Here is a 21,702-nt window from a genome sequence, read left to right as displayed (position 1 = left end):
GGAAAAGCAAGTTCATTGTGGGCAAAATGACAACGCATGAAGGAGCTTCTCCTGCAAATGGAAAAGCGAACTTTCTGCCATTTGCACCACCCACTGATAATGCTCTGTTGGTTTCAATGGGAGAGTTAAACATCTGTCACTCCTTGCTTGTTTGTTATATACTGCCCAATAACAAATAATCTCTCAGCAATTTACAAGTAAAAAAAAAAATCAACATGCATAATAAACACAAACTCCAACAACAAAATAAAACCAGGGCAAAATCAGCAGCAGAACATGGTATCTATACAATGGCTCTACAAAGCTCTGGAATGTTTTCAAATGGAAATACCGAGTGTAAAAAAGACCATAAAGACATTTCCAGGCAAACCACTCCAAGGAAGGGCTTTCCACAGCCAGAGAGCCACCACAGAGAAGGTCCTCTCTCTCATAGCCACCTGCCACCCCTCATTTGGTAGAAGCACCCACAGAACAGCCACAGAAGACAATATTGAGGTCCAGAGAGGTGTACTGTATCTCCTTCAAGCAATCTTGCCCCAGGCCAGTTTTGGCCATGCGAGCACTTTGAAGTAGGCCTGGAAATGGACTAGAAGCCACTGCAGACATCAAAATACTTGTCTAATACCTTGGTGTAGTCTCACATGCAATGCATTGCAATGATCCAAACTAGAGAATGCCAGAACATGGATAAAGGTAGCAAGGCTATTTTTGTCCGGTGGGGTCCCTACTGATTTATCTGCCTAACCTGATAAGAAATGCTCCAAGACACAGAGGCCACCTATGCCTCTAGGAAGAGCTGGATCAAATATAGGGCTGCCATATGTCCAGATTTTCCCGGACATTACCAGGATTTCAAAGACAGAATTGACACCCGGGGAAATTTCCGAAAGGCAGCACTTTGTCCTGGATCTTAGGCGAGTCAATTGAAAAATCATGTGTTGTTGTTGTTTTGGTGTTTTTGTACAAAGAAGCTCAACAACTTTGGGAATGTCCTGGTTTTTACTTTTAGAAATATGGCAACCCTAAAAGGAGTCCGTACCCTATATGAACCTGGAAGTGCAACTCCTACAAAACAGATTGAACACTACTCAGTTGTGCAATGGAACTCACTCTCCCTCGCCTGGGTTGAATCTCAGCTTATTGGTACTGATTCATAATACCCATTGTTTCACCTACATTTGTTCAGAAGGAGTGAAAGAACTGGGTGTCATCCACATATTGGTGACAACCCAGATCACTTGACTTATAATGGTAGAGGGTAAATGACCCCCTGGATGGTTAAGTCCAGTCAAAGGTGGCTATGGGGTGTGTCCCTCATCTCACTTCAGGCCGAGGAAGCCGACCTGTGTCCACAGACAGCTTTCCGGGTCATGTGGCCAGCATGACTAAACCGCTACTGGCGCATGAAGGACCGTGAAGGAAATGCCGTTTACCTTCCTGCCGCAGCGGTACCTATTTATCTACTTGCACTTTGACGTGCTTTTGAACTGCTAGGTTGGCAGGAGCAGGGACCAAGCAACAGGAGTTCACCCCGTCGTGGGGATTCGAACCGCCGACCTTCTGATCAGCTAGTCCTAGGCTCTGTGGTCTGCACCAAAATAAATCCTGTAAAACACAGGTCAGAGTCCTGCATGGTTAACTCTTGAGCAACCGCAACAGCCACCTGACAATAACAGAGGCTTTTTGGGAAGTCACTGTAGTGTGTTGTTTGAAGATCAGGAGATACTCAAATATTCATTACAGATACTCATGCTCTAATCCAAAATGCACTGAAGCCAATGGAAGAACTCCCACTGCCTTCGGCAGACCTTGGTTGTTGTTGTTGTTGTTTAGTCGTTTAGTCGTGTCCGACTCTTCGTGACCCCATGGACCAGAGAACGCCAGGCACCTCTGTCCTCCACTGCCTCCCGCAGTTTGGTCAAACTCATGCTGGTAACCTCAAAAACACTATCCAACCATCTCATCCTCTGTCGCCCCCTTCTCCTTGTGCCCTCCATCTTTCCCAACATCAGGGTCTTTTCCAGGGAGTCTTCTCTTCTCATGAGGTGGCCAAAGTACTGGAGCCTCAACTTCACGATCTGTCCTTCCAGTGAGCACTCAGGGCTGATTTCCTTCAGAATGGAGAGGTTTGATCTTCTTGCAGTCCGTGGGACTCTCAAGAATCTCCTCCAGCACCATAATTCAAAAGCATCAATTCTTTGGCGATCAGCCTTCTTTATGGTCCAGCTCTCACTTCCATACATCACTACTGGGAAAACCATAGCTTTAACTATGGTTAAAGACCTTGGTATAGACTCCCAAATTAATGACTCAAGCTGTGTAGCTGTCTTTTTCTGGGCCCCAGCTGCTTGGTGAATGCACATGCAGCCTATAAATGTACCATCCCTGGAAAATTTCACATCTTGGATGTTGTACAGGTGAAGATTGCTTGACTTATTTTGATCAGAATCCACAAACTATGTAGGATAGCATACCTAGCACATCAGCTACCTAAGGTAGTTTATGGATTGCCATCTTCTCATCAATTTATTATATACAAATTCCAAACTTTTTGTCTCTCACGCTGATAGTACTTAAAGTCTATGCGATCTCCTTGACACAAAATACCTGAAGGGAAGAAGAAAATGCATCTAATAGTAACCTAGGTTTAGTAAGGCTTTGTACAAGGAATTCCCTGATGAAAGGAAGTTGGATCCTCAGCACCAGACCCTTGGCTCGTGTTTCCTTGGAATACGTTTTGACAATCTCAGCCAAAAAAAAATCCATTTAAAAGTCATTCAGTGCAATAGTTAAACAAATTATTGCTTTTAGAATGCAACTGTTCACAAGACCCCAGAAACATTCTCGACTCATTATGAAGACCGTGGGTATTCCAGAGACTTGGTCACGTACAAGCCGAACAGAAACAACACACTCTGTGAAGGATACTTTTGAAAAGTGTTGAGATATTTTAGCTGGTACAGCATGATGCAGTTGACCAGAACCTATGTTTGGAATCACTTGTCCTTGTTGGCCAGTGGTCACATGAAACAGAGTCTTCTTGGTGGTAGCACCTTGTCAATAGAGCTCACTAGCCCAGGCAGTTCACTTAGTTCCCTCCCTGCTGATTTAATTGTGGTCTGTGCTGGAGGTCCTATGTGTACAGGGGGAAAGGCAGGGTATAAATATTTTAATTAATTGTTTAATGGCAAGATATCAAAACAGGCACACCATGGGAATTACTCTGTATATGCGCAGCATTTTCCGAAACATGGAAAAGTGCAAATTATTTATCTCTCTTTCCCCTTTGCTTCCCTTATGAGTGCATAAAATTGGTCAGGGGTCCCTGTTGCCTGACCATATATGTGAAACAAGATATACTAATAGGTACATGTAGTATACAGACACTCTATATTGATTGATTGATTGATTGATTGATTGAATGCCAACTTCCTTCCTTGCTTGCTTGTATCTATATCTCACCTTTGTTCCAAGGAGCTGTCTCCATATTATCCTCACAACAACCCTGTGATGTAGGAAAGGCCAATTGTTGGTGGCTGACCCAAGGGATCTACGTAGCTTCATGACTGAGTGAGGATTTGAACCCTGGTCTCCCAGGTGCTAGTCTGATACCTGAACCACTATGCCATCTTGGCACCACATTCATTTTGAAACGTATGAAGCCAGCCTCAGTGTAGCAGGAGAAGGGGTTTGGGTTTCTTTGACAGGGGAACAAGCCGGGCAAAGTAACTCAAGCCCTACATGTGCGCTTGTGAAACATGGTCCACATATAAATGCCATCTTCAACTCCTTGAAAGATTCCATCAATGGTGTCTCTGAAAAAATGTAAACATCACTTGGGAAGACAGGCAAACTACGGTAATTCCAGTGTACTGGAAGAAGCAAAGATCACCAGCGTCAAAGCAATGATTCTTCAACATCACTTTCGTTGGACTGGTCATGTTGTTCGGATGCCTGATTATCATCTTCCAAAGCAACTACGTACTCTATTTCGAACTTAAAAATGGAAAGCGTAATCTTGGTGGTCAACAAAAGAGGTTTAAAGACTCTCTCAAGGCAAATCTAAAATAATGTATAAACACCAACAACTGGGAACCACTGGCCTGTGAGCACTGCAACTGGAGAACAGCCTTTACCAAAGGTGTCGTGGACTTTGAAGACACTCGAACTCAGGACAAAAGGGAAAAACAAGCTAAGAAGAAGGGAAATTTGGCAAACCCTCACCTTGATCAACTCCCGCCTGGAAACCTATGTCCCCACTGTGGAAGGATGTGTGGATCCAGAATTGGCCTCCACAGTCACTTATGGACTCGCTGTTAAGACTGTGTTCATGGAAGACGATCTTACTCAGCTACGAGTGGCCACCAAAGAAGGAGGAAGAGACATGCGATGCCATGTTAGTTAGCTGTTGGGCACAAATCGCTGCAGCTTGTGCTATTGCAACTGATGCGATTGGGCTACAAGAAAATTTGCAGTTATCTATCTGGTCTTAACCACTGCAGTAGAAGAATTTTATTGTGGCAGTTAGCTATAATTCTCTTTGGGTTTATTTCCTTTATTGTGGAGGAGTGAAGAGTTTTGCCGGGAACTTTAATGAAGGAACAACTTCCTGTTTGATGTGAATAGTAATTTTGCTTTAGACTTTTCTTTGTCCTGAAATAGAAGAATAGAACATGCTTTGAAATTTTAGTACACGGGGGCAGAAATACATTAATTGGAACATGCAGTGATTCTTGCTTCCCATTAAATGGATAAAGCCATGGACTGCTCTCTTGTTATCTGTAATTGGTAATTAGAAAATCATCCTTTTTAATTACTCTTGACAGGTATTGATTGTGTGGTATGGTATAATTAGTTGTCCTTGGGGAGTATATGCAGACTAAATCCACACAAATAATTGGTTTTGGTGTTTCTTAAAGCTCAAGTTCAATATTTCTAATTATCTTTGTGAGAAGCCTTCTGATGTTTACAGTTTTCACAGCCTCTCTCTGCGTTCTGGCTACATGTTTTCCAAATAGGAATAAGACACTTTGAAATAAAACACTTTGTAGCCTCACCAGCAATATAGTTATAATCGCTAAGGCTAAGTGGTATAATCAGTGGCATAGCGTGGAGGGTGCAGGGGGGCCCGGCCGCACCGGGCGCAACATCTGGGGGTTAGGGGGCTCAAATCCACGGGTTAGGGGGTGCAAATTACTTGCCTTGCCCCGGGTGCTGACAACCCACGCTACGCCACTGGGTATAATCACAAAATGCCTCGGCCACTGTAATTTTTAAAAGTTTGGAAAACAAATGAAAGGATATTTGTGGGGGCAGGGGGTGTTCAAGGAACTTTATCTAATTTATTAAATTGACTTTTATAAATTATTTATATATAGAAGTCATAGAATCATAGAGTAGTATATATATAAAAATAGCTAAACAGAGAAGTCCCAATCCATAATGCACTGTGCTGGACAGAGGTTGGATGGGGTGCAGGTAATCCTTTGTCCATCCCTTCCTGGACCTACCAGCTTCTGTCAGTGAAGGACCCCTGCCCCATTGCACCCTCTGAAATGGCTATGTGGGCAGAATCCTTGGGAGTGATAGCCAGAACAAACCCCCAAAATAGGGTTCAGAGCTGAGTTGGCAGAGGATCCACTGAATTATTATTTTTTAAAGTGTTTATTAATTTTCCAATAAGAACATCCAATGAACATATCAAATCAAATCCAATAAGAAAAACTAAAATAAAAAAGTCCAATTGTCTTCCAAATTGTAATTTTAATTTTTTTGACTTCCCACGGTCTGAATTCCAAAGCATTTTCCTCATCATCATAGTCCTGCCTCTTGTCGTCGGTGTTTTCAGAATTCCATATCACGATTTTAGGATCCACTGAATTTCTGAGCGTCATGTGATGGCAAATTTCAAGGTTCTTTGCTATGCTAGCATAGGATGTGGTGTATTGAAGAGGCTTCCCCCCCCCCCACCTTCTGCAGGGGCCCTTGTGAGCAGCAGGGATGATAAGGGTGCATTGTTCTTTTAAGCCCCAGGGATTTGAATTGCCCCTTAAGTTTTATTTTTATTTTTCTAATTATGTTTATATTGCACCTTTCCTTAAAGGAGCTCAAGTTGGCAAACATGCAGTCCCACCCCCACCTCGCCACTTTTTATCCTCACAACAATCCTTATACACCCAAAACCATGTCAGATGTTTAGATGAGTCCCAGATAACTATACAGTGGTACCTCGGGTTAAAAGAATGTTTTCAGTGTTCCAGTATTCATGCTTGTTTTGTCAACCAGGATTCTTCTCCCATTTATTGAATGTTTTAAACAACAGACTGTTGTTAACTGAAAGTGCGGTCCTGTACATGTCTACCCGGAAGTAGACATATACACTGAATTCAGTGGGGTTTATTAAGTGGGCATAGGATTGTAGGCTGAGTCCCATAAAGGTTGTAAAAGCAATAGTATCTTTTCAAAAAGCATAAACATTTTTATATTCATTCCTGTGAAACAGGTATTGGCATTTAATTTATTTATTTTTTGCAAATGTCTATTCACGTACCCAGGTTTACATACGAAATTGCACCTGTTTTTGTCCTCATGGAACAAATCACACTTCGAAAAATGAGAGAGATTATCGGATGGTCAAATAAAGATGGAGATGGAATATTCTCACCGGGTAAGTTCCATTTTTGACATGTTGCCCTAAATGCCAAGTTGTCGGTTAAGACTGGAAAACTACAGCTAGCTGCTGAGCAAGTATGCTTTTAACTGTATGCTATTACTTTGTTTAAAAACAGCATTAAAAGTCACTATCTGCCAGGCCATTTTAAGAGGATCAATTAAAAACAACAATTAGTCCTACAATTGGTCCTACCGTTGGGCAGAGCAAGGCGGCAGGCTAACTTAGGGGGTCGAGGGCAGACCACAAACAACTCTGTTGCATCACAGCTCTAAATTCCGCCATGCCTGTATGAAATGTACACAGCACGTTTCAGCAGCTATGCTTTTCTGCCTCCATTCGCAATACTGAACTTTTCCCGCCCTCCCTCTTATCTCTTTTCTAACATTCTATTATCGTGTTCTCTTGTTGCAGGTGGTGCTATATCCAATATGTATAGCATCATGGCTGCCCGCTACAAATATTTCCCAGAAGTCAAAACCAAAGGCATGGCTGCAGTGCCTAAACTGGTCCTCTTTACCTCAGAACATGTGAGCTCAACAAGCTGAATTAACTGTTGTTACTGCAGTTGTTTGGGGGCGGGGCCTAAGGAAGATGCCATTCCATCACCGTCAACCCAATTCTGAAGGGGCACGACTGCCTGATTTCAACACCACCAGTTGCATATTTGGGGGTGGCCCTAAAACTGTCGCAGAAAATGTCCTCCAACTACTTTAGATGGAGGTTCTGTTGAACAGGAGGATGGTTGGTCCTCTGAGGAGGCTGTTACCTACAGTTGGTTCTAGCCACTGTCTCTGTCACTAAGCTCACTTTGGAGGCAGTATGCCTGGTATGGCCGCCACATGGAAGTGGGTTTTACATTCCCCACCACCACCACCTGCAAATGTTTCATTGTGACAAAACCGCTCGCCGCACTCTGAAATAGATTTTCCTCAAACCAGACTGTAGCGCAGTGTTGGGGACAAGGAGGCTGTAAGGAAGACAAAAGATGTCTTATTTACTTGGCAGCATCTGATGTGGTTGCTTGTGATACCTCACAAAGCTTAGTCACCCCAAATATCTCTTAATTTGTCTTAGAGCATGGGTAGGCAAACTAAGGCCCGGGGGCCGGATGAGGCCCAATCGCCTTCTCAATCCGGCCCACGGACAGTCCGGGAATCAGCGTGTTTTTACATGAGTAGAATGTGTCCTTTTATTTAAAATGCATCTCTGGGTTATTTGTGGGGCACAGGAATTCGTTCATTTTTTTTCTTCAGAATATAGTCCGGCCCTCCACAAGGTCTGAGGGACAGTGGACCGGCCCCCTGCTGAAAAAGTTTGCTGATCCCTGTTTAGAGCTTACCATGTCCTCAACTAATTAACACTTTTCCTGCCCCCTTTTGAAGCATTCATAGTAATGTTACATAACGAATAAAGTGCCTTTGAGTGTGTACAAAGTGCCTGTCCGCACAGAATCAAGGAATAGAATCTCCCACCCCACAGATCTGATTCCTGGTATCTACAGTGGTACCTCAGTTTACGAACTTAATCCGTTCCGGAAGTCCGTTCTTAGACCGAAGCCGTTCTTAAACTGAGGTGTGCTTTCCCTAATGAGGCCTCCCGCCACTAGTGCCCTTCCATCGTTCGGCTTCTATTCTTAGACCGAAGTAAAGTTCACAAACCGGGACACTACTTCCGGTTTTGCGGAGTTTGTAAACCGAATAGTTCGTAAACATGGCTGCTCTTAAACCGAGGTACCACTGTATCTCTCTTTTTAATCTTTAGGCACTGCTCCTACCTTTCTGCATAGCAAGCTGGGGGACCTAGTTGTAATAATATTTTGGGTTGCTTCTTCTCTTCCTTTTTTATTTTATTTTCTGGAATGTTTAGAGCTTATAGCTTGCTGTGGTGCTCCTAAAGCATGTCTGACCCTTATTTCAGTACTTATTCCTGACCATTCCCACTGACTTTTACCTCTGCATTCAAACTGCTTCCTATAAATCAGGGGTCGGCAAAGTTTTTGTGGCTTGGGCCAGTTCAGGGTCCCGCAAATGGTTGGTTTGTGCCTGGAAGCAGCTGCCACAGAAAAGTATATAACAGCCTTTTTTGTGTATGTGGCACAATGAGCGGCTAGGGCATCTCCTGCTGGCAACCGTTGCTACTACACAACTAAACTTGACTTCATTTTCTTTCATTCCTTTCTAAAAGGACTGACGAGTTTTTGTCACTGTTGTTTTTGCAGAGTCACTACTCAATAAAGAAAGCTGGAGCTGCGCTTGGTTTTGGAACAGAAAATGTGATTTTAATAAAGTGCAACGAAAGGTCTGCTCCCATAGCAAACTAGCTGTATTGAGTTTGTTTGTTTTTTGTACTGTGCAACAAGATGCTAATGTTGTTACTAATTAGATCAGTTTAATTAATTAAACTATGGTTAGTGTTCACTTCTATTTGGTCTTTATTCATTTGTTTAAAAATATTCTTTGTTTTTGTCTTTCACGTTGACTGCAGAGGCAAAATAATACCAGCTGATTTGGAAGCCAAAATTCTGGAAGCCAAACAAAAGGTAACCCTGACGTTTGTTTTTTAGGGGGGAAAACTGAATATATTTCCTAGTTAGATGAACATAAGTAACATACATTTTGTCTTCTACATAAATGCATACCACACAGTGTAAGGCAAGCTAAGGAAGAAATAATTTACAGTGCAATACTAACCTTTTGCTGCTGGAGTTCCACTGCCCCCCCCAGGCCCCCAGCAAGGGGAGAAATTTATAATCCACTGGTGATTGCATCAAGTCCTCAAATGGGCTTTTGGGGGAACCAATGAAAGAAGGTGTGACAGTTAAAAAATATGCATGGCAGAAAAGTTAATGAAAGAACTTCTAATCAGTTGCAATAACTGAAGTTAGCTTCGGTTTCCAACGTTTTTGTTTCCTCATGAACTTTATCCTCTGTCTTACCTCATAGGGATATGTTCCCCTTTATGTGAATGCAACCGCCGGCACAACAGTTTATGGGGCCTTTGATCCAATTCAGGAGATGGCGGACATTTGCGATAAATACAACCTTTGGCTCCATGTGGACGTGAGTAAGACGAGCTGCAATCCTATGCACACACACACTTGCCAAAGAATAAAATCTCACTGAAAGCAGGAGGACTCACAAATCATGTCCTCACCACAGAGGGCACGTGTTGCAGTGAGACTGGCCTTGCTGTTTGTGTGGGTGGGATCGTTTGGATAGCCACAAGAACCCGATTGGGTCCCTCTGTTGCTGGGGCAATTCTGGCCAATGGGGTTGAGAGAATTTGCAGTCGGGGGACGTTGCGTCGAGCTTCCTCTTAGCACCTCGTGCATCTGATCACCTGCCCACCCTCCCTATATTTAGGGTCTTGCTATGACCTTGCTATGTGTGGGTTGTCTGCTTTTGGGGCAGGGGGCGGTAGAAATTTTCCCATTTGGCTGATTGGCTGGTGCCACTTGGGTTCCGCCTGCCGCGTAGCAAATCGTCACAACTTTGTAAGGTTTGGCGGTTAGGCATTGGTTCAAAGTGTGGTGGAGGGGAGGTTGTCACACCTGCCCCTCCCAATGTGCAATAGGGTATTCTGTTAAAGGAATCCAGGGGCTCGCCATGCTTTTGTCCAATCCCCTTCCAGGATTTCGGGCCACCCCAGAGCACCTGGGAGGATTTTGGGGTGAGGTTGTGTCTGTGGTAGGACCAGGGCTCCCCCAGTCTGTTTACCTTTACTGACTTATGTCGGTGTCCAATTATCAGTGCTGCCCTGCCAGAGGTGTAGGTGCAGCTAGTCAAACCAATGCCTAAGCAAACCACTCACATTCTTTAATCAATAAAGTTGTGGCCAAAATTATGTCCAATAACTTTAATCTAATATTGGTGTCGACTGTGTTTTTCTTTGAGAGGTCTTGGGGGTCTTCACACGCAACACTTCTGAATAAATACATTTAGGATTGCACTGCGAATATTGATTTTTTTACCATTTTCAAGTGGAAAAGAGGATCCTCCTAAGAACTCTGCTTGTTAGTGTTTGTATTGTGTGTATTCTCCTTGTGTGAAAGTGCAAAATTAAGAAGAGTGCCTGTTTGCGAAATAATGAACGTTTTCATCAGAAATTTAGTGCCCAGAGTTTTGACAGCCTTGATCCTTTTGCTAACTGTGGAGTGTCAGATACTTGGAGGGTTCCTCCTAAGCCTTTGAACTTTCTTCCATCACTTTCAGGCTGCCTGGGGCGGAGGATTGCTAATGTCCAGGAAGCATCGTCATAAGCTGAGTGGCATAGAAAGGTATTGAATCATTCTCCCTTGCATGTTTATTTAGTTAGAAACTTCTCCATGGTACATATGCCATTTTGCAAATACCTAGAGAAGATAAACCCCTATCTCAAAAATATTATAGAATTTTTAAAAAGAGCAATTGGCAAGAATATAAAATGTCCAATGTGAGGGGGGAATATTCCATGTGTCCATGTAGAACAGAAGCAGCTTTTATGCAAAATAGAATTTTCATGTCAGTGTAAGTTTCACATTTACATTACATACCAGAATGAAACAAGAGAGACTTCGTGCCTGTCTTGCCAAATGCAAGGTGGTTCTTTTAACATGAGAGTCAGAAGTAATACAAAACACAAGTGAGTGAGAAGATTAAAGATTTTATTCAAAACAGCAAGCAATATATACATACCAAGCAAGCACTTCCATCTGCCACTTGGAATCTCTCAAGAAGCGGCAAAGTGACTCCCCCTGGTAGCCTCAGTTTGTAGGGCCCTGCAGCCGATCAGTCTGTGCACCAGCTTCTCCAAAACTCTGCCCACAACCATCCGATTCACCTCATGAGAAGAGAAGACTCCCTAGAAAAGACCCTGATGTTGGGAAAGATTGAGGGCACAAGGAGAAGGGGATGGCAGAGATAGTTGGACAGTGTTCTCAAAGCTAATAACATGAGTTTGACCAAACTGGGGGAGGCACTGGAAGACAGGAGTGCCTGGTGTGCTCTGGTCCATGAGGTCACAAAGAGTCGGACGTGACTAAATGACTAAATAACAACAAGCCTGTGTGGCTTGCCCGACTGGCTACGTGCAGATCATTCATTACTGGCTATGTGCGGATTATTCATTAGCCACCCACTCCCAATGCCTCACTTTCTCAAACCAATGTTCAACATCAAAGAAGGTACCTAGCACTATCGCTTCCTCCCAACTGATTAGGACATTAAAGGCTGTTCTCATGCCATCAAATAACTTAACAAGAGATAAGAAGGGGAAGGAACAGAGGCAAGTAGGGCAACCATGTTAGATCACTAACTCCTCGATATACAATTTATCTTCCAGATAGATTGCCCATACAATGTCTCATGAGTGAGATACTTTGGGACAAAAATTAGCGAGACCTGCATCAGCTGTTAGCTTTGTGTCACTTCACAGTCACACTCTCTGTGAACTGCGCTCAGCTTGTGGCCTGCCTTCCACCCTGGTCAAGGCTGGAGCTGTCATCAGTAATTGGCAATAAGTGGCCCCAGTGGTTCTGCTATTTATTATATTTTTGCATTAATCAACTGCATTGATCTATGTGTGTTGGGAAGGGCACACACTCTCTAACTAGCGTTGCCACAGGCAACGCTTGCCAATTTTGGAAAGACCAAGAAGATGCTCACAAACAATATGTGCCAATAATGGTGAATCACAGAATTGTACAATTGGAAGGGACCCCAAGGGTCATCTAGTCCAAACTCTTGAAATGCAGGAATCTCAGCTAGATCATGCATGACTGATGGCCACCCAACCTCTGGTTAAAGACTTCCAAGGAAGGAAAGTCCATCACCTTACATGTGAGTCTTTTCCACTGTCAAACAGCTCTTACTGTCAGAAAGATCTTCCTGATGTTTAGCAGGGATCTCCTTTCTTGTACCTTGAATTCATTGGTTCAGGTCCCACCCTCTGGAGCAGCAATCTTGCTCCATCCTCCATGTGACATCCCTTTAGATGTTAGAAGACGGCTGCCATAGTCTCCTCTTTACCAGGCTAAACATACCCAATTCCCTCAAGCGTTCCTCATAAGGCTTGGTTTCCAGACCCTTGATCATCTTGGTCACGGAAGCAGTCCCACTGTTGTACACTTTTAATGCCCTGGTCATTGCATGAGATTCATATCTTTAACAGGCTGGATCTACAGAACTGAAGGGTCATAATGTCAGCTTTCTCACAAAAGCTGTTATATCTGAACAACATTCACTGCACCTTGTAGTTTATTCAGAGCAGGAATCGGCAGAGTCCAGACTTGTGGGAACGACTTAATCTTACTATATCCCTGAGACCCACCAATTTGTGTGATGTGCTTGCATAGTAGCTTAGTGGAGGCGGACATAAACTCAAATCTAAAGAAGGACACCGAGTATATCTGAACACATGCCCAAATCTCTCCCAAATTTTCTTCATTTCAACAGCCAGGAAAAGAGGTGAAGAGAGACACTGTTGGTGTTGTTAAACTACTGGAGGTCAGAAACCTTTGCTGATCAGTAGCTAGTCTCCCAGGGGACCAGTCTACCAGCCATTCCTGATCCACCTTTTGCCCATTCCTGGTTTTCTAGAGAGGAGATTTTGCACATCACTTGCTAGCACATCTTGGTGATAATGTAGGGATTACGTATCTCAGGAAATTTCAAACACCAGCCTATGGTGTATTTTAGAAGGGGGGGGGGAAACAATTAGTGGGAAATATAGCTGAATATCCTGTTTGCCTAAACTTATAGAAATTCTCACGCTGCTGTTTCTAGAAGGTGGCTCTTTCAGGAATGAAGTTACAGTATCAGCTAATCAGCATAGACCCGACAGTAATTAATTACCATTCATTACGCTATCAGCTTCTCAGTATTCTCTCTTTACCAGTAACATTAATCCTGAAAAGACAGCTTCCCTTAATGCAATTCCAACCTTCGGCTGCAATGCTTGCCCCACAGAATAAGACTATTGGCAATTTTTGTCATCTCGTATTCCTAGTATAGACCATTCTCACCTTATTAGTCCTGATGGTGCAGGGTCTTGACATCGGAGTGAGGGAAAATATGCCACAAACTGCATATTGCAGATAGGAGATGTATTTGTAAGCCCAGGAGATATTTTGTCCCAACCATCTCAAAGAGTAAGTAAGTCCCACTGGGGCCCAGGCTCTGGGAAATGGCCCTGCTCTGGATCCAGCAAGGCTAAATCTCTTACTCCATTAATTCTAAGCACATTCTTTTCTTTTGTAGAGCCAACTCTGTCACATGGAATCCACACAAGATGATGGGGGTTTTATTACAATGTTCTGCCATTCTTCTTCGGGAAAAGGTTTGCTTGCATGTCGATTTCTTTTTAAATGGTACAGAGCAAACACAATTACGTTCTGTTTCTACCTTTACTGCTTCTCCCAAAGATTCCTGGGAGCTGAGGACTCTGTGAGAGATCTCCCAAAGAACTACAAATCCTTAGGATTTCCTGGAGGAAAAAGCATGATTACTAAACCAATTTAAGTCTGTAGTTGTTAATAGCTACAAGGCCAAAGACTTCCACTCTTCTCACCTTTCTATTGGATTTATTCAGTGCTCTTTTTATAGAAAGGACACAGGTGGCACTGTGAGTTAAACCACTGAGCCTAGGACTTGCCGATCAGAAGGTCGGCGGTTCAAATCCCCGCGACGGGGTGAGCTCCCGTTGCTCAGTCTCTGCTCCTGCCAACCTAGAAGTTCGAAAGCACGTCAAAGTGCAAGTAGATAAATAGGTACCGCTCCAGCAGGAAGGTAAATGGCGTTTCCATGCACTGCTCTGGTTCACCAGAAGCGGCTTAGTCATGCTGGCCACATGACCAAGAAGCTGTACGCCGGCTCCCTCGGCCAATAAAGCGAGATGAGCACTGCAACCCCAGAGTCGGTCATGACTGGACCTAATGGTCAGGGGCCCCTTTACCTTTACTTTATTTTTCTAGAAAAAGAGGTGCCAGAACTCACCATAATCACCTCCCTCATTCTCTTAGAATGGCAATGGCGCCCACCTGAGAGGTCCCGGAATGGAGTTCCACCAACTTCGGGCTGAAAAAAAAAGCCCTGGATTTATTTGTTTAGAGCATTTTTATTCCAACCCTTCAACAAGGTTTCCAGGGTGGCATTGGCATGCCACGCCTGCAGTCTTGGTGGCCCCTAGAGTGCCTTATGTTGATGTAGATCCAACTGACTCCTATGGCTGCCAAATGGGATTTGGTGATTCCACTGTGCTTTCTTGCCTACTAAAAACTCCACTATAAAGGATAACCGAGGAACATCAAATAAGTAGAGTTGTCTAGTGTAACTGACTCCACAGTAATAGACTGTAATTTCAGAAATAGACTGGAAAGAGAAGCTGCTGAATTGCAACTTATCACCAAACTTAAAACCATGGAGAAACCTGGTCTGAACAAAGACATTGGATTCTTATCTCATTATACATGACAAAAGCCATTTTTCACCTTCTCACCCCTTGTTTTTCCTGTAAGACCTATTGCAGTCGTTAAGAGTCGTCAACAGGCTCATCACAGCTATCTGCTAATCACTCATTCCCACCACCCTTCTGAGTAATACCCCTCCCCACCTTCTCACTATATAGAAGGGTCTGGAAACTTCTGTTTCAGTGTATCTGAAGAAGTGTGCATGCACACGAAAGCTCATACCAAGAACTAACTTAGTTGGTCTTTAAGGTGCTACTGGAAGGATTTTTTTTTTTGTTTTGACTCCACAGTAGTCAATGTGCTTTTAAGGGGCTCCATACATTAACTGTGCCACATTTTACACCCGCCATTCACCTCTTCTCTGCCATGTTGAAGATCTCCTGATGGCACAAGGACGTTGCTACGCCATTGTAATATTTTACGTTGGCACAGTGCCGCATTTTGCTGGTGTGGAGGGCTTTAAGGGTGAGTTCATCCTGTCCGGATGATGTAACTCATGGATAGGAAGATCACTGTCGGACCCTGCCATTGGTTTTTGTAGTTACATGCTTAATAGTCACAAAACTGGTCCGAGATCCAGGAGAACTAACAATACGCATGCAAAAAAAGACTACATGGGCAGCAAATGCTGCTTTCTGTTTTGCAGCCATGAGCAAGCCATGCAATGAGGGGAGTTGCTGAAGTGAGAATGGACGAAGAAAATCTAGGTGGGCGTGAAAATCGAGCTTAGATTCCCTTGGGAAATGCTGCATATAAGTGGAATGCCATGCACATACATTCTGTGCATGCAACACACTATATTTTATCTACTGCCTGATTTCATACATTTGAAGAGGGTGTTTTCCCAACAGGGCATACTTCAAGGTTGCAACCAGATGTGTGCAGGATATCTGTTCCAACAAGACAAGCAATACGATATAACTTATGACACTGGGGATAAAGCAATACAGTGTGGTCGCCACGTGGACATATTCAAATTCTGGTTGATGTGGAAAGCCAAGGTAAGCAATAAAATGTAAGAAAAATGCACATCAGTTTTATGTGAGAAGATAGTTCAACTAAGTCCAGAATGCAACAGCTAGACTGGTGACTGGGAGTAGCCACCAAGACCATATAACACCGGTCCTGAAAGACCTATATTGGCTCCCAGTACGTTTCCGAGCACAATTCAAATTGTTGGTGCTGACCTTTAAAGCCCTAAATGGCCTCGGCCCTATATACCTGAAAGAGCGTCTCCACCCCCATCATTCAACCCGGGACACTGAGGTCCAGCTCCGAGGGCCTTCTGGTGGTTCCCTCACTGTGAGAAGTGAAGCTGCAGGGAACCAGGCAGAGGGCCTTCTCGGTAGTGGCGCCCGCCCTGTGGAACACCCTCCCATCAGATGTCAAGGAAATAAACAACTATCTGAAGACATCTGAAGGCAGCCCTGTTTAGGGAAGTTTTTAATGTTTGGTGTTTTATCATATTTTTAATATTCTCTTGGGAACCACCCAGAGTGGGCGGTGTATAAATAAGAAAATTATTATTATTATTATTATTATTATTATTATTATTATTATTATTATTATTAGGGTTTATCACTGTAGCCTTAAGTTCCCAGAAACCCAAATCTGTTAGTCCTAAATGTTTATATCTTCACAGATGGGGGAGGAGGGGGTTTTTGGAAACTTTTAGCAAAACTACATTCCTTTCCACAAGATTGTTTTTGGATAGACTGATCCCCAGAACCCTAACTTCTCCCAATACAGATTTTGGCAATTGCTTAATAGAATGCTTACAAGAATTTAATTTTTATCTGGTCTTGTTTATTATTCATTTGTGTAAAATTTTGTAACATTAAAATAAAACAACAAAAGAATGCTTATAAGTAAAGGCATTTAAACTAATGGTTCTTTTTGTTCAAGTAAAACTAAATATATGTGTATATGCTTATAAGTCTATTTTCAAAACCTGTATTTCTTTTAAAAAAGGAATATATTGAAAATTCAGGTCTGCTTGAAGGACATATTATTTATAGTTCATTTTTTAAAGATTCTTATTTCACACAGGCTAGAAAACATGGTGCAATTTGTAAAATTAAATAGTGGATTCAAAATTTAAAAATTACAGAGACCCTAAAGATGAAGATATACAACTTCAAAATTTCAAAAGAATATTCCATAGTTTAGCAACCTTCAGAATTTAAAAGAATAACATGGAAAATAAATATAGTTGAACACAAATATTTTATACTCAAAGCTAACCAGAGCAAATATGTGCAAGGAAGAGTACAGAACTGAAATTTAAAAATATCTTTCTTTTTTTCAAAACAGGGTACAGTGGGATTCGAAAGTCAGATCAACAAATGTCTTGAATTAGCAGAATACCTCTATAATAAAATTAAGAACAGAGAGGAGTTTGAGATGGTTTTCGAAGGAGAGGTAAGCAATGGGCCACAAAATACTTTCAATTAAAAATGGGCATTTGGGGAATAGAAAATGCACCATCCAGCCCAGAGTTAAGTACTTTAAAGCCAGTGTTATTTTCAGTGGGGGATATTTAACTACATGTTTGACTCACCAACTGAAGCCAATGGGGTGTAAAAGTGCTGAACTTTGGTTGGCTCGCGGCAGGCCCCAAGTTTTTCGTGCACCCTTTGCCAACGAAAGCCTTGAAATGTAATTCCCCACCCCAACCCCAGTTTCAGCTAACTGGGCAAATGGTCACTTGTTTTTCTTTGCTTGCCTGCTTGCTTGCTTTTAAAGGACAAAACTGCAGTATAAGTACTTAGCTGCAACTAGAACTGTACGATGCTTGCATGTAGACTCTATTGGGGTCTGTGGACACATTTGAAAACTGGAGAAACCATTGTAGACACACGCACACAGTGCCGGAGTTACGTATAAGCTAAACAAGCTATAGGTAGGGCCCCATTCTCTTGGGGACTCCCAAAAAAATTAAAGGAAAAAAACTGGATCTACATTTCCAAAATATAAGATAAAAAACAATTTAAAAAAACCCTACATACGGCAACAGTGTTTTGTGTTGTGTAGGCTCCTATGGTGTATGGAATGGGCCCCGCCTGCTAGCCTGCTCCCTAAAATATCACTGGTTTGCTCATTTCTATATATAGGGTGCCTACATTCTGCATGGACTGGTTGCATGGCAATGTGTAGCATGCAGCTAATGCGTTTGCATTAGTAAGTTTGTTATGAATTTTTAAAAAATTAAGTTAGAGCTTAATAATTATTTCACTATTAATATACTACTTCTTAATTGTATTTCAGTTCAACAATTACTTTGATAAAATACATATTTTGTTATGTGCGAATGCTTTTGTTAGATCCATAAATTACCATATAGCATATATTCAACACAAAAAACAGCGACAATTTGTTGTTGACAAAGGACAGCTGGACATATAAAGGGCCCCAATTACCTTCAGTAGCTTAGGGCCTCATCAAACCTAAATCTGGCCCTGTACACACACACACACACACACACACACACACCACAACTTGCTCTGTTGTCAATAGCAGAAGGCTTCTTTCAAGCCTAATTCCAGCAGGCAGAGAAGATATTGCAGATGCCATAGAAGGCAGGTACCATGTTGTTGACCCCTATGTACAAGCCAACAATCCAAAAACCATGGAACCAGTTCCTTGAGCCCAAGAAGGATTTTAGGCATCCTTTTGCCGAATAATAGGACACCATGCCACATGACAAAACGCTTTTTAAATTGGTGTTGGTGGCGAATCAGTTTGCAATATGGGTGGGGCTCGGCTGTAAACAACTGGAACGTGACAGAGAACGTATATTGGAAAATACAGGAGCTGCTACTAAATGAACATAGGGATATGTGGAACTTCAGCATCGTTGCAATGCTCTAAACCTCAAGCAGTAGAGGACAGCATGGTGGTGGTGAAGCACTTACCTGACCACCTGGGAGGTGAGTCGCTGCTGCTTACAGGGAGCCGTGAGGCAGCAGGGTACAGCACAAATGCACGAGGGGAGCCAATCGCTCCCAGTAAGCCAGTGATTCACCACCGGGAGGTCTGCCCCACTGCACTATCCACTACTGATCTGGAGTCACTTTTGGGTGGGCTTTATGCCCCACCACAAATAGTTAACAAAGAAGTATTGCCCGTTCTAAAGACCATTGGAGAGAATTCCGCGGAGGCAGGAATCCTGCGCTTCTTCCTGCAAAGCCACCGAATAGGAAAGTTCAAAGTGTGAAAATCCACTGGGCTTTTGTAAGCACCTTCTGTGGATTTCCCTTCCCCTCTTTCGCCTCAAAAGATACTGTGATGTGCCACAAGTCGAACGAATGGCACTGGCAACTAAAGGCCGCGCTTCCTTAGGAAGATAAGGCTCATAAACTGACTGGCAACCCTAAAGTCATCTGCTCTTAGCTGAGATTCCACGCTTCATTTTCTGCGCTGCAAAGGTTGCTACTTTTGTTAATTCTGCTACTGGTGCTTTCTGATGGTTTCACTTCATAAACTTTGGCTGATTGGACACTTGAGTGTGCTCCAGTTCCTTATTTAACTTAAAGAAACCCGATTCTCAGTCTTTTAACAGGAGAGAGTGCCTTTCTGTATATACTGAGGATTTTGCTGGCACAGGAGTGATGGGAGGGAGGGAATGTGTTCTCATCCACTTAGTCCTAAATGGGCTGTTTGTATTCCATATTCATTATGAACTAATGTAAAAAAAGATCTGGAGAGAGAGAGAGAGAGAGAGAGAGAGAGAGAGAGAGAGAGAGAGAGAGAGAGAGAGAGAGAGAGTGTCTTAAGATGGTAGCTACAAACAGAATTGCATCTATTGGCTGTTGCTATTTATTAACAAGCAAAATTTCCAGTTGTGGTTGAGAGGAGGTTCCTTTCACAGCTCCTGATCCAAGCTTCCTTATTCATCACTTGCATGCTCAGCCAAACTCCCAATCCTAAATTTCCTAAACTTTGGGGAGGAGGGGTAGCAATGGGGTACATCACCCAAAGTGTTTGGTGTGTGGTGAGATTTTTTTAAAAAAATGAAATCTGGATTTTTGTGTTAGTATTTTATTTACCTACAATTTTGATGAGTTTGCTTTGTTTTGTTTCTGTGTTTATAGCCTGAACACACAAATGTTTGTTTCTGGTACATTCCACCAAGTCTCAGAGGGATCCCGGACTCGGAGGAGAGGAGAGAAAAGCTACATAGGGTAATCGTATCTATTTTAATTACTCCTAAGCATTTCAGAGGGACGCGGGTGGCACTGTGGTCTAAACCTGATAGGGCTTGCCGATCAGAAGGTCAGCAGTTCAAATCCCCGTGACGGGGTGAGCTCCTGTTGTTCGGTCCCTGCTCTTGCCAACCTAGCAGTTTGAAAGCATGTCAAAGTGCAAGTAGATAAATAGGTACCGATTCGGCGGGAAGGTAAATGGCATTTCCTGGTTTGCCAGAAGCAGCTTAGTCATGCTGGCCACATGACCCGGAAGCTGTCTGCAGACAAACGCCGGCTCCCTCGGCCAGTAAAGCAAGATGATCACCACAACCCCAGAGTCGCCCGCGACTGGACCTAACGGTCAGGGGTCCCTTTACCTTTACCTTTAAGCATTTCAGGGCAAGTCCTCACAGTAAAACAAATACAAGAAAACCATGTAATAGTTGACCTCTGTGAAGATGACTCAACCTTCTCTAAGCCAAGGCCAGGGGTCTAGCTCTCTGTGAGAATCCACAGATAAGTTTCTGAGAAATCTTATAAGGAAGGAGATTTTTCACGTGGCTACTCCAGTAAAGAAACAAAGGACTAAACATTTCCCTTTTTCTATTTGAATCAAAAAGGTCGCACCCAAAATCAAGGCGCTGATGATGGAGTCAGGTACCACGATGGTTGGATATCAGCCACAGGGAGATAAAGCAAACTTCTTCCGAATGGTTGTCTCAAACCCTGCAGCTACCAAGTCTGACATTGACTTCCTCATTGAGGAGATAGAAAGACTGGGGCAAGATCTGTAATCCCTTCAAATGACCCGTTTTACTTCTCTAACAGCACTATTTTCCAGTACTGGCTTCTTCTGGTTTTTGGTTTGTTTGGGTTTTTTGGTAACCACTTCTGTAGAACACATTTTCAGGTAATCCCTTTCTAAATGTTCCATTCTTCTGAGACACCCTCCTTAAAAAAGAAAAGAAAAACCATGACGGAAAAAACTCCTGTATATTATGAAACATATTTTACCAAAAGGGGAAAATATATTATCTTAAAATGCATTGTCCGCCCTTATTTAAAAGCCTGGCAAATCTAGTTAGCAGGAAGCTAATAGTATTAAGGTAGACAATTAAGAACTCTGCACAACAGATGTGTACAGTAATATATATAATATATAAATAAATGAATATATATATATATATATTATAAATAAAGGGGTGGTGAGCCGAAGAGTAATTCACAGTATATTTTCCAGTGCAGAGGTGTTCTCAGTCAAGGACTGCTCCTACACAGCTCCACTTGAATTAATGAGGCTTGACTAGAGCATTGCTTGGAAGAATATACCCCACCACCCTCATTGCTAGGGAGTTACCTCCCTTGGTTGGAATGGATAGCACTGGGCACCATCCACCTCC

General features: G+C 42.8%; 1 protein-coding gene across 4 annotated transcripts in view; it reads left to right on the top strand.

The window, feature by feature from the left end:
- The window catches only part of GAD1 (glutamate decarboxylase 1), a 53,388-nt gene extending 32,243 nt beyond the window's left edge, over nucleotides 1-21,145 (top strand). For all 4 annotated transcript variants that reach the window (XM_081922356.1, XM_081922357.1, XM_081922359.1 and 1 more), the window contains exons 7-17: nucleotides 6,555-6,667; nucleotides 7,085-7,200; nucleotides 8,892-8,971; nucleotides 9,158-9,212; nucleotides 9,616-9,732; nucleotides 10,885-10,949; nucleotides 13,909-13,987; nucleotides 15,968-16,117; nucleotides 17,430-17,537; nucleotides 20,210-20,299; nucleotides 20,923-21,145. In XM_081922356.1, the coding sequence (XP_081778482.1) occupies nucleotides 6,555-6,667; nucleotides 7,085-7,200; nucleotides 8,892-8,971; nucleotides 9,158-9,212; nucleotides 9,616-9,732; nucleotides 10,885-10,949; nucleotides 13,909-13,987; nucleotides 15,968-16,117; nucleotides 17,430-17,537; nucleotides 20,210-20,299; nucleotides 20,923-21,096 (1,147 nt within the window). In that variant the 3' untranslated portion in view covers nucleotides 21,097-21,145. The remainder of the gene's footprint in view (nucleotides 1-6,554; nucleotides 6,668-7,084; nucleotides 7,201-8,891; nucleotides 8,972-9,157; nucleotides 9,213-9,615; nucleotides 9,733-10,884; nucleotides 10,950-13,908; nucleotides 13,988-15,967; nucleotides 16,118-17,429; nucleotides 17,538-20,209; nucleotides 20,300-20,922) is intronic.
- The last annotated feature ends 557 nt before the right edge of the window (nucleotides 21,146-21,702 follow it).

Source organism: Podarcis melisellensis, assembly GCF_964234715.1.
Source record: "Podarcis melisellensis genome assembly, chromosome: 1".
NCBI lineage: Eukaryota > Metazoa > Chordata > Lepidosauria > Squamata > Lacertidae > Podarcis > Podarcis melisellensis.
Note: the sequence above shows the minus strand (reverse complement) of the source record. Positions and strands in the feature narration are given on the sequence as shown.